Source organism: Enoplosus armatus, chromosome 8 (assembly GCF_043641665.1).
Source record: "Enoplosus armatus isolate fEnoArm2 chromosome 8, fEnoArm2.hap1, whole genome shotgun sequence".
NCBI classification, from domain to species: Eukaryota; Metazoa; Chordata; class Actinopteri; order Centrarchiformes; family Enoplosidae; genus Enoplosus; species Enoplosus armatus.
In genome coordinates, this window is record NC_092187.1 from 25,481,995 (window position 1) to 25,494,791 (window position 12,797).

The 12,797-nt window shown below is 42.9% G+C and overlaps 1 protein-coding gene across 2 annotated transcripts; it reads right to left on the reverse strand.

Annotated features, from left to right (window-relative positions):
* Positions 1-12,797, reverse strand: LOC139289006 (tyrosine-protein phosphatase non-receptor type 7-like). 2 transcript variants are annotated; one of them, XM_070910497.1, is made up of 12 exons: positions 12,744-12,797; positions 10,616-10,718; positions 7,448-7,595; positions 6,991-7,171; positions 6,770-6,854; positions 6,602-6,681; positions 4,346-4,483; positions 4,079-4,264; positions 3,138-3,331; positions 1,029-1,142; positions 853-937; positions 1-535 (listed from the first exon to the last, which is right to left on the reverse strand). In XM_070910497.1, the coding sequence occupies exons 3-12, from the start codon at positions 7,546-7,548 to the stop codon at positions 419-421; spliced, it is 1,281 nt and encodes a 426-aa protein (XP_070766598.1). In that variant the 5' UTR covers positions 7,549-7,595; positions 10,616-10,718; positions 12,744-12,797; the 3' UTR covers positions 1-418. The 2 variants fall into 2 exon arrangements, with proteins under 2 accessions (XP_070766598.1, XP_070766597.1); XM_070910496.1 differs by lacking the exon at positions 12,744-12,797 and adding an exon at positions 10,807-10,898.

Below are 12,797 nucleotides of genomic sequence, written 5' to 3' on the forward strand. Positions count from 1 at the left end.
AAGAATCATTCTTTTTTATTTGATTTCATCTGATACTAATATTTTTCCATGTGTTATTTCTACTTGGTTCTCTGGGTTCAGTAGAGGATCAACCCGGTGCTCTGGGTTCTCCTAACCTTTGCCGTGCAAGTTCTTCAGGATCTTTAGCTCTATGCACTGAACTGTACCAAAAGATCCAGTTCTTTTAGGGTTCCTGTGTGATCCTGACACTTCTGATGCTGCTGGTTCCCCAAATTCTCCATCTGTGAGTGCATCAGTCCTTTGGGTTCAGCTGCTGGTGTCCATCTGCTGTCTTTAAGTTCTCTTGTTTCTATCTTTCTGGTTCTGTTCGTAATATTTGTTGTGCATTCTGTTGGTCTCCTGGGTTTCTTTAGTTGTGTACTTGGCCTCAGACTGTGCTGGTTCTTCAGGTTCTGTATCAGTTCTTCCCATCCTGTTTGTTGTCCAGCTGGAGGTTCTGTAGCTGTATGCTGACTTGGTCCTCTGGGTTCTGCTGGTTCTGTGGCACTGTGACTGGCTGGTTCTGGTTCTGCTCCTGGTGAAGAGGAAACACTGTGTTTATCTACTGCTGTAGATCTAAACCAGAGGACTGGCTGTTTGTCAGTGTTCTGATCTGCCAGCTCTGCGGTTAAAGTTTGGTTGAGTTTAGGCAAATAAAACTACTTGGTAAAGATCAGGTAAAGATTGTGATTTGATCGTGATTTCTGGCAGGAAACTGGATGCAAACCACAGTCTACGGTGTTGTGGTGAACTATCTGTGGTGAACTTGACCTCCTCAGGAGTTTTTATTTTGAGTATTTCTGGCCTTTATATTATACATCAGAGAGCTGACAGGAAATGAGGGAAGAGTACCTGGCTGTGTTGTAACTGGGAGCTGTACTGGGCCAGTGTGGAGTACAGGAACTGGTACTGCTCTGTGGTTTGGATCATACCACCCCTGCTCAGGATGAGGGGGAGACTACAGGTTAAACAGGCTACATTTAGGGAATAAAGAAACGTTACAGGGAGAGGAGAGGGGATTGTTTTACCTGTCGAGTCGAAGCTGACAAACAGTCTCCAGGATGTCAACCTGAGCGCTTTCTCTGAGCTGCTGACAGCCGATACTGCTGACTATAAAACAACCTGTCCTGCCGATACCTGCACTGAGAGGACAGAAGAGGGGAGGGATCAATATATTATATTATCAGTGTGGGAGGAGTTATATAAGGTATCCATTCTGTGAGCTTTGCTCCTACGAGGGTTCCAAGTCGGATTCACTAAACTTTTTAAACAGTTATCCATCATTTCACCTGGTGAATGTCACCTGCTCATGAGGCGAACGCTCATGAGATGTAATCATTAAGGCCACCTGTTCTACTCCATTTGTGAACAACTTTCATTCACAAAAATGACCTTCAAGAGACTAAAAAGAATTTCACACAGCAGAGCTTGAAGTGCTGCTGTCAGAAATCATCCAATGAAATCAGAACAAATTTAACAGCAGAAGTCATGCTGGGGATCCGAAAAAAGGAGACATTATTGCTACAGCTTTCAAACTGTAAATGCAGTACTAAGACAGAAAGAAAGAGGGAACCGTTAGACATGAAGTAAGATGTAACTTATATAAATCAGAGAATTTTCCAATCAGCTAAAATAGTAAATTGTCAAAAGACAATAAAATCACAACATCTTTCTCGTCAAACTTCCGTAAAGCGACAGCCATGATAATGATGACGGTGATAAAGTGAACAGAATATTACTTTAGCACAAGTTGACTTTAGTGGCATCATATTTAAATTCCTTGTGTTTTCCCCCGTGGAGGAAGGCAGACTGTCTCTCTTCATGGCTACTAACTCCAGTCATTTAATCTACTTCCCCTTTCTGGTTGTATCACGAGAAACACGTTTCTCTGTGTTTTTATGCACAGATCTGCTTCTTTGCATGCGGAGACACACTGTAGGTCAGATCCACAACACAGCCTTTCATCTGTCCTCTCCGCTGTGGTTGGCTGCTCAGCTACGACCGTCCACGCTCTCAGACAGGAAGTAGCTTTCGACACATCCTCCGTTCTGGTTTGATTCATCACAAGCTGGTTTTACTGTTCAGTAATCTACTGATGTATTTTGGAAACAACATGTTAATGTTACCGTGCTATAAAAGAGTGAATTAAAAACTTTATAAGGTTCGTATCACTGTGTTTTTGTGCTTTAGGCTACTACAGATCAACCATACACCACATTACCACTCATTCATCTTCTTGTGCTGTAGGGTATTCTATTATTTTCTCTTGTTAGACGATGGAGTATTAGGGCCACTGTAAAGGAGGAAAACATTTTATGAGCAAAGTCGTAACATTTTGAGAAAAAACGTATAATGTTATGGGAGTAAAGTCATAGTTGTAATAGGAGAATTCAGTTGAAATTTTGAAAAACACACTATTATTTTGAGAAAAAAAGTCATAATTTTATTGGATTTTTGTGCTAATGTTTGACTCGTCCGTCAGTTTATGACTCAATTTCCTCAATACGTAACATTATGAGTTTTTTTCTTGAAATTATGATTTTTATTTTTACGTTTTGACCCTTTTCTCAAACGTCGGTTTTGTGAATACTTATAAGCTACTTGCTAGCCACCCGACACACCACTGCATCTCTTCTTCTTCCTCACTTCTTTCATCACTTTGTCAGTTTTGGTTACTTTCCTCACTTCCTTTCCTCGTATCCACCAAGTTTCCTTCTCGTACGACACTAAGTGAGAAGCAATCATACTGAGGCCATTGAAGGTGTCGTGTGACCGGCACATCACAGTTTACAACATTTCAAAAAAGAGAGGAAGAGACACTCGTGCAGCTGTGGACATTTAACATGGACTCTGAGGTTTCTCACATCAGCTGTGAATATTCACACAACTCCCACAATCCTCCTCTGCTGAGGAGGCACCGATTGAATGGGCGTTATCAGTGGTTATCAGCCTCATAGGTGTGGGTTAGAGGGGGCCTGCTACACCTTCTAGTGGGTGCAGAAGGGTTATGTTTAGGCAACAAAACTACTTGGTTAAGGTTAGGAAAAGATCACGTGTCACGTAACGTATGTAGCAGCACACTGGCTGGAGGAGGAGCTCATAAAAACACTGAAAACTGTGTTTGATAAGGAGCCAACCTGCAGTGGACGATGATTGGTCCAGGACCGAGGACAAGGGCTGTGATTGGCTGAGAGCTGGGCGGTAGGAGGGACTTCCTGTACGTCTCCACCTCCTCCACCAGTCTCAGCAGAGGAGCGGTGCATTGTGGGATGTGGTGGTCGGGCCAAGAGGTGAACCAGTAGTGTCTGACGGGACGACGCTCTGCACACAGCTGCACACACACACACACACACACACACACACACACACACACTCGTCAGATGACATGTTGACCACATCATCTAGCAACATCTACGCAGGCGGAGATCTGACAGAACATGAGATTTAAAGCACATACGTGATCTGATTCCAGCCGTGACAACAGCTAAGTGCTTATGTAGTCACAAGTACTTAGATATTAATACCTTTCTATGTCACATTACTGCCCTCTGCCATAGAGGGGTAACATTTCATCATTTGCATAAGCAGTAAGCAGTCTCTCTGACTCGTCATTCACCTGTCCAGGTAGGATGAAGTGGTGTCGTGAGGCTTGTTCTATACATCACGTTGATGTTTTAGTGTGACTGAATTTAACATCTTTATCACACGTTTCACTCTGACGTGTTTGAACATCGGACATGTTCGTGAACAAGACCTCAGATGACATGTTTTGGTTTTAGGACCTGCATCAGGTGGTGTACTGGGGTCCAATAACTGTGTTGTATTGAATGTAATCATATTTTATGATACTGCACTATATTACATAGTACTTGACTGATTACTTCATATACAACTGGGTAGCTTGCGAATGACCCCCCCCCCCATCAATAAAGTCTTAACTTGTAACAAAATAAATCATCATTTATTGTAATGTATCAGATAAATGAAGTTGAAGCAAAATGAAAACACTCAAGTAAAGTACAAGTACCTCAGAATTGTACTTAAATACAGTACTTGAGTGAACGTGGGTTTACTGTACCTGGATCTCCATGTCAGTGACAGTGAACCCGTCTTTCTCTCGGCTGTCTCTCACTTTGAGGAGGAATCTGCCGAATCGGCCCGTTTCTTCTTCCTCTGGATCCTCCCTCTGCTCCTCTTCGTCGTCTTCCTCCTTCTTCGCCCTCCTCCTCGTCTCCCTCGGCTGTGGCCAGTACAGCTCACATTTCTGGAACAAACACCGCAGACACTTTCAGCACACGGAAATGAAGACGGGAGGAAGGACAGAGGAGGACTCCGGTCTCCTCACCTCGTTGTTCTCCTTGAGTCTGGTAACCATGACGATGATGCTGCTCCTCTCCTGCCACACCATGTCCCAGAAGTCCCCCACAGTGTGCAGCATCGGCCCCTGGGTGGCGATGTAGGCCCTGGGAGCTCCTTTGTAGCCCTGTGGCACAGAAAGGAGGCCAGACCTTCAGCTGCTGAGTCCGACTGTCAGTCTAAACTCTGTCAGTCTAAAAGCTGTCAGTCTAAACTCTGTCAGTCTATAAGCTGTCAGTCTAAACGCTGCCAGTCTAAAAGCTGTCAGTCTAAAAGCTGCCAGTCTAAAAGCTGCCAGTCTAAACGCTGTCAGTCTAAAAGCTGTCAGTCTAAACTCTGTCAGTCTATAAGCTGTCAGTCTAAACGCTGTCAGTCTAAAAGCTGCCAGTCTAAACTCTGTCAGTCTATAAGCTGTCAGTCTATAAGCTGTCAGTCTATAAGCTGTCAGTCTAAACGCTGTCAGTCTATAAGCTGTCAGTCTATAAGCTGTCAGTCTATAAGCTGTCAGTCTAAACTCTGTCAGTCTATAAGCTGTCAGTCTATAAGCTGTCAGTCTATAAGCTGTCAGTCTAAACGCTGTCAGTCTAAACGCTGTCAGTCTAAACGCTGACTGTTGTTGGAAATAAATCCTTAAAAGACGAACTTAACAGAGTTTCTGTCTGTTTCTGATGCACCCATAACCACACCCATCAGTGATGTCACCGTGTACTGGAGTACACCTGTGGGTTACTCTTTAAATTTGTGTTTGGACTTACAGTCGTCAATGTGTCATGTTTAAAACTGGAGCTTAACATCAGTCCGTTTTTAGACAAGAAGAGACTTTGAAATCGTTGCACGTTGCATTTATTTTATTTAATTTATTCCTTAATTCTGCAACCAATAAAACTGTCAGATTAGATTTTAAGTAAAGTTGCTGCATAGTGACTAATAACTTTTATATGTTGTTAGAAAAGCAGAAAATAACATTCACTTTCGAAGACTTAACTTCATCATGTCCCCTCCACTTCTGAAACATCCGACAGCCTTGACCTCATAAGACAGGAAGTGAATGATGAAGACAGTTCTGTTCACCGTTAACAACCGCCAAGCGTCCGATCAGCAAGTCGCCGATGTGAAGTTATTACATGTATTTATTTATTCATACATGTCAATAACTTAATACGTGTTTTAGCTGCTTGATGTTGTTACACATCAGGAGTAGCAGGTGTCTGTTTTACAACACACACAAACACACACAAACACACACACAGAGCTGAGGCTGCAGCGTGAGGGATGCGTGGGCCGGGGGGGGGGGGCGGTGAGTCAGGGACGTGTCACTTCCCCCCTCACTTCCTGTGGTTTTCCTGGTTGTCAGACTCCCACGCTGACAAACCGACGGATCATATCTGAGTTTCTGTTTGTTTAGCTGTCCGACACACATGCGCACACACACGCACACACACACACACACACACACACACACACACACACATACACACACACACACACACACACGAGAAGACGCCCACGCTGAGCGACAGCGTTGTCACACATCAGCTATCAGCTAAAACACTGAAGGAAGCGTTTTCTTCGCTGTCACTGAACTAATTTAATCAGGGACTAAATAATAAAATAATAGAAATGCTCCCTCCTCTCTGAACTTTGAAGCACTCCTTTGGTGTGAGTTTGATGTTTGGTGGTTTCCACCGGGGCACCACAAGGATCTGTGCTTGGTCCCCTTCTCTTCTGAATACACTCCACCTCCCCTGGTGACGATATCTCAGGATGGATCACCACCTTCAGCTCTCTCCTCCGGGCAGACGCTGTCCAGAATCAGCACGACTGATCTGTCAGATCGCTTGTGTTTGTCGTGCAGTTTGAGGTCTTGAACTGTGAGCTTGTTTTGATATTGTTTGAGCAGTATTCTCGTCTGTAAGGGATATTTGCTTATTTGTAAGTATAAAAGCCTCCTGTAGAATTATGTTTTGTGTAGATGACCTTATTAAACAAAATGTGTGAATTGTTTACTAAAAAAACAGAACTTCCACTGAAAATCTGCTGTTTTAACATATCAATCACAGGCTGGTCAATAAAAAGATGCTCATCTGTGCTGAGACGAACAGAAACAATCAGCTCTACAAACAGACCTCCAATATGGCCGCCAGAGGGAGGAGGAGGTTCAATCACCTGAAACTCCTCAGCAGGCTTTCAGGATTTAGAAAACTGCAGGGTGACTTGACTTAATATGAAGTAATGTTAGACTGACCCTGATGTAGTTGGCGTTGATGTAGCGGTCTGGCCCCGCCTCTTCCTCTGGGCTCCTCAGGATCACCCGGCTCTCAGGGTCTAAGCAGTAAACAAAAAACCACAATGATAAACAAGCGAAGACAGCGTCTACTGTGACTCTACTGAGGACAGACGGACGGTTACTGACTGGGGAGGATGGTTTTGTATCGGTCTTTGATCACGTGTCCCGGAGCATCGAGCTCTGCGGCGCTCACAAAGTTCGGAGGGATCTTCTGTGGAGGAGACAGGGACGGGCTGGATGTTAAAACAAACACACCTCAGCTCGCACAGAGCTCAGATGAAGACGATGAATGTCCACAGTCGACATCAGAAGTGGTTTTGAGATGAATGAAGGAGACAGAACGTCACCTGATACTCTGCATTCAGTGTGTTTGTGTCCCTGGCCGCCTGCTGCAGCGTCGAGTGTGTGAGTGTTCGAGAGGAGGTGTGAAGCAGCTGAAGCCACACCTCCTTTGGGGTGGAGACAGAACAAACAGGCTCCGCCCCCATGCTGCTCACGTCCAATAGCAGAGACAGGTTGGAGCCCCGCCTACAATAAGAGGCCAAGGTACAGCGTGAGGATTGTTAGCGTGAGGATACTTTTGAAAAATGAGGTTATGTTAAAAAAGTAAAGACATTTCTAGAAAACAACAATATTTTTCATCCGCGACCACATCTTTGGAAAGTGAGGACATTTTGGGAGGTGTAAATATTTTGGCAGGTGGAGGACATTTATGGAAATGTGGACATTTTTGGACAATTGAGATATTTTAATATTTTGAATATTCCGTGTGTGTGTGTGTGTGTGTGTGTGGTTAATACCCACCTCTCCTGCAGGCGGACCGAGGCTTTGCGGGGGGGTGTGGTCATGGGTGGGGGTGTGATCGGGTCCTCATTAGGAGGGGAGGCTGAGCTCACTGCTGACATACTCGTGTGTGTTTGAGTCGGTCTCAGCTGTTCATCACCACACCACGCTGTAGGACAGAGAAGGACTATTAATACAATAATCAGTGAGGCTAATTTGACAGCGTGACCTGCTGGATCAGAGCTGCATCCACCGAAGCGTCTCTTTGAGGACAAAGAGAGCCGAAGAGGTACAGCTGACCAATCAGCAGCCACGACGGCTGAGCGTCGACACCAACACTGAAGCCTGTTGAGCTGCAGCTTCGACCACTAGATGAAGAAAACTCCATCTCTACTTTTATTACCTGGTCACTACATTTGCTCTCAGTCGTGTTATTTGAGTGTTTAGTGTGTTTGAATTCCACACAACACTAATTCTAACCAAGTCTGTGTTCATACTGGACAAGTGACGAAACGAATACTAAAATCCTAAATATAAAATAAACCCTGATTTTTAAGTGTGCTGTTGATGGACACTGTCCCACAATGCAATGCACAAAGGAAAAAAAGAGGTGGAATTCACTGCTGCAAAACAATTCAGGAGGATCTCAGTCCTCTGGGGAACGTCACATCGAATAGTTGAGATATTTCAGTCTGAACCAACATCCTGAATTCAATGCTTCATCTTTGATAGATTCAATCTGAGCAAGTCTGAAGCTGTTAATGACGTCTGAAAGTGTCTGAAAGTGTCGCTGCAGAGTAAACGCTGTTCTATGTCAACAGTGAACGAGGGAGAGATTTCAGACGCAGCTCATAACAAGCAGCTAACTCGAGTCTTTAGTTAGGAGTTACGAAAACACGGTAACAATGCATCAAATTTTATAAGTTCATCATATTAAATATATTAAACAGCACAGATAGTTCAAATCAGCTCCACCTCCAGCAGTAAAATGTTCAGCACACATGAATGCATCAGTAATAATAATCCAGTATATAATAGTAAAACACTCACAGGGTCAGTTTACGTACTGAGCACCTTTGTCAGACAGACTGGAAATCTGGACCTGCCTCACTATTACTTACTTATTATATAATGTACAATACATATATATAGACAAACATATACATTGCTGTTGTATATATTTTAACTTTTATTTTTCACTTGAATATTGTAAATGTGTATATTTTATCAGTAAAGTATTGTTTGGAGTATTTTCCCATTCTGGTATTGCTACTTTTACTGAAGTAAAGGACCTGAATACTTCTCCTGCCCCTGGCGCTTACTGTCTGGTTCAGCCTCAGTGTTTCGTCCTGACCAGTTCTCTAAAAATGAAAACATCGAATGTACTCACCTTTCTGTCCTTTCTCAAGTCTCCCTAGTCTGTAGATTTTATTTCAACTCAAACTTCTGTCTGTTCTGCACTCGCTTGATGGTTTTGTCATTAATGAAGCTCCACGTGTTACTTCTGACGGCTCTCGCAGCCGAATCTCTTTGTTGTTGTCGCCTCGAGTTAGAAACTTTGACATGACGAGTAAATTATTGCTGCGATGACGAGGCGACGCTCCTCAGACTCCACAGATCTGTCATCAGTCACATCACAGACAAACAGGACGCATGTCATCCTGAAAACTCAACCTGAAGACACACAAACAACTCTGTGTGTGTGTGTGTGTGTGTGTGATTCAGTGTGTTTCCACATCATTTCGGATCTGAAACGTTTCAGTGTGTCTCCATCGGAAGAGAGTTTCCTCACAGCAGGAAGTCAGCACACCCACGCACCCACACACACACACACACACAGGCGAGTCAATATACTGAAATACAAAGACAGTCCTCAACATGACAAAGTGACATATCACATATTATTTCTATTGTTCTTGACTGAATTGAGCAGATCTGTTGTTACATGCGAGTCCTTCCTCCGTGTTCTTGTCTGCTCTTGTTTTTCACGTGTCATCGATCACGTCCACGTTTAAACAACAACGCTCCGAGTGTTTGACCAATTTACAAAGAAAACTTTGGCAGCTGCCTTGTGTGAGAACTTGGGGGGGGGGGATGATAAGTATCCCAGCATGCATTTCACATCAACCAGCAGTGATGACAGACTCATAACTGTTATAATGTTTGTTCTGCAGCTGTTTGTCACCAAATTCAGCATTTAGCTGTTATATTAATCGTTATTATAAAATATTAATTACTCAAACTATAGAGATGTGAAGAGCTGCTCTGGGTGAGACCTTTCAGTCAGCGTCCATGGTCTTCATCAGTGTGATCTCGGCAGCTCTTTGGCTCTGATGTCTCAGAGTGTAATCGACCTGCGTTGGTTTACTGTACAATCCCCCCCGGGGATCAATAAAGTATTTCTGATTCTGATATTTGTGATTACAGCACAGTGTGAAGCAGCAGGGTGGAGGGTCTCCACCTACTGGTCTGTGGACTGCTCCCTTCAGGGTGGGAGGTACAAGTAAATGTACACTCAGCTGCCACTTTATTAGGCACAGCTAGCGGATTACTGCCCTGTAATAAATCTCCTTCAGGAAGGTTTTAGCGTTCAGTTTGTGTAGAAAACGTGTTGATTGTAGTTTAAGCTGCTGTTGAACTTTATCTCGCTTTATACTGACAGGTGTCTCTATTATTTTGTCCACCCCATTTATATCAATGAGTGTGGGCTGAATAACAGAAACACATCTCAACAAACTGTCTGATCATCACATTGCTCTTATTCTTGCTCCCCAGAGGATAAAACCTAATGTTTGAATGACTCCATGATGTTTCCTCTAGCGCCACCTTCAGGACAAACTTCACATTATTTATCTCCTCCACTGGAAAGACTGAGAATATCAATCAACAGGACGTTGTTTTATTCTGTCCAACACTTTTATACCGTGGCTGTAACGACGCTTTACTCCCATTTAGTAACATCTAAATCTAAATAACAATGTCAGTAATTATAAATACATGAGCTTCGCTTGTTGCTCTGGATTTCAATATTTAAAACTAAAAAGAAGGACGTTGGACTCATTCAAGCACACACACAGGACCAGGTTTTCAGATACATGAGGCAACAGAGACCAGTAACAGGAGGTTTTCAGGAGATCAGCTGTGTCTGTGTCAATAAGTGTTAATAGTAAACGTATTGATCAGGCTTACCGCTTGTTTCACAGCCATGATGTTCTGTTTGTGTGTAATTCAGGTGAGTAAGGTGTGAATCCTCCTCTGATACTGGAGCTCCTGCTGTCTTTCACCCAGTCACCTGTAACAACAACAGAAATGACTTTTCTGAACCCAGACCTGTTCACACATCAGACTGACTGACTGAACAACGAACCCACTTTACTCACTAACTCGCAGTGAAAGAGATCTCAGCTCCTTTCAGCCTTTTTCTCGCCCTCTTCACATGAAATCGATGACAAACCAGAGACAAGAAGAAACAAGCGAGCAGAGGGAGAAAGTGATAGTGAAGGAGAGAAAGTCGGAATATGAGGTGAAGGAGAGAATCGAAGCAGCAGGAATAGACATGTCCTGTTTTTCTGGCCGTTATTACTCTGATTCAAGGTGCTCAGGTAGAGAGAGAGAGACCTGGGGGGGGGGGGGGGGGGAGAGAGAGAATGAGTCAGAGAACGAATGAAAAGATAGAGAGATAATGAAAGAGAGGAAGAAAGATGCTCCAGGCGTTGATTATTAAACACACCAACAACAGCTGCTCATGAATCATTCATGTCAGATATCATACAACACTCACACACTAATGTTACACACATTCATATAACATAACAAACATGAGTGTGACCTGACTGCTCTCAGTGACTCAACATCACACCTCCACACTGTTTCTCACTCAGCAGACCACAACGGAAAATTTAAATCCGGCTGAACTTTGAACCCCAAAGTTACAACTTTGTTTAACAAGATGAACAGGCGAGGAGCGAGGAGTCGGCTGTTTGCTAAGCCCCTCCCCAACACAGTAACTGTCCAATCACAACTTAGCAAGTAGTGACAGCAGGTGAGTCAGTGTTTGTATAAAGAAAAAGTTTCCAAGTGTAAAAAACGGATTAAACTGAGTGTTTGCCTGCTGCTAACGTAAGCTGCTAACATTAGCATACTGCTAGAGGTAGCATATTAGCAAAACCACGTGTTAGAACATCAAAAAGCCTCTGTGAGGAAACATTCACATCCCAGTTTATGCTATTTCAGACTTTAGGCTAACGTTAGCACCTCAGCCACACTCTTTACCTGAGACACTTCACTTCACCAAGTCTTTTCTCATGCAAAAGTGAAAGAAGTTGTTTGAAAATACAAGCAAAGTTCCAACCAACTCAAGGAGTTGATGCTAGTTAGCTAGTTAGCTAGTTAGCTACAGCCGATAATAAAATCTGCCAGCGACAGTTTTTGTCTTTTCAGCCAGTGAAATGGACGACGGCGACAGACAAGGAGCTGCGTTTGATACTGATTGTTTTGTATGATAAAGATGTTAAATCTATTTTAATCATATAAAATAAAAATGTCCACGCAAACAACTCATTATGATCTCCTCAAGGTTCTCATGGCTTCACTTCTGTGACCCGCGAACTTCACCACGAATAAAGACGGTGGAATAGGAATATTTTCCACATGTTAAGAAAGTTTGGACCTTAAAGGTTTTTATGTTGATCTGGTTATTGAGTACTGAAACGTGACTTTAATTCAACAGTGAAGCGTCATTAAACACTGTTTTGAGGTACTCGTACTGGAGTTTTTCCATTTTATGTGACTTTATACTTCTACTGTACTACTTACTTTACTCCACTGCATTTATTTTACAACTTGACTGGTTATTATAAAATTTACATGTAATTAGTTCATGAATTCTCGCCACAGTATAAAATAATAAGCTCTCCATATTTAAAAATCTTTTTACATTGTAAACATACCTTCTCATCCTTCCTGCCTTGTTACACAGTAATAATACTGTACTCGGTACTCAGTGTACTCAGGTACTTCCCTTGTATTTAAATATATGTCTCAGTAGAGGTACCCAGGAAGTATTTCATTGATCCTCATATGTACTTCAGTAGTTGTACTGTAATATAAACCTACGCGGGTAAAGAATCTAAATACTCTGAATACTTTATGGTTATTACTATAAAACAATATCAAGCTGTGACATTGTGGAGAATAAAAATCTAAACTTTTCAATTCTAAACTTAATCCGATTTAAATGACATGACATCTATCTATTCCTCTACCTCTCCATTCAAAGTTGTCTGTCAGGTGACCAAGTTTCTCCCGTCTTCCTCACCTTGTCGTCTTCGTCTTCCTCCTCGCTTCTTCTTCGGAGTCCTCGTCGATCTTC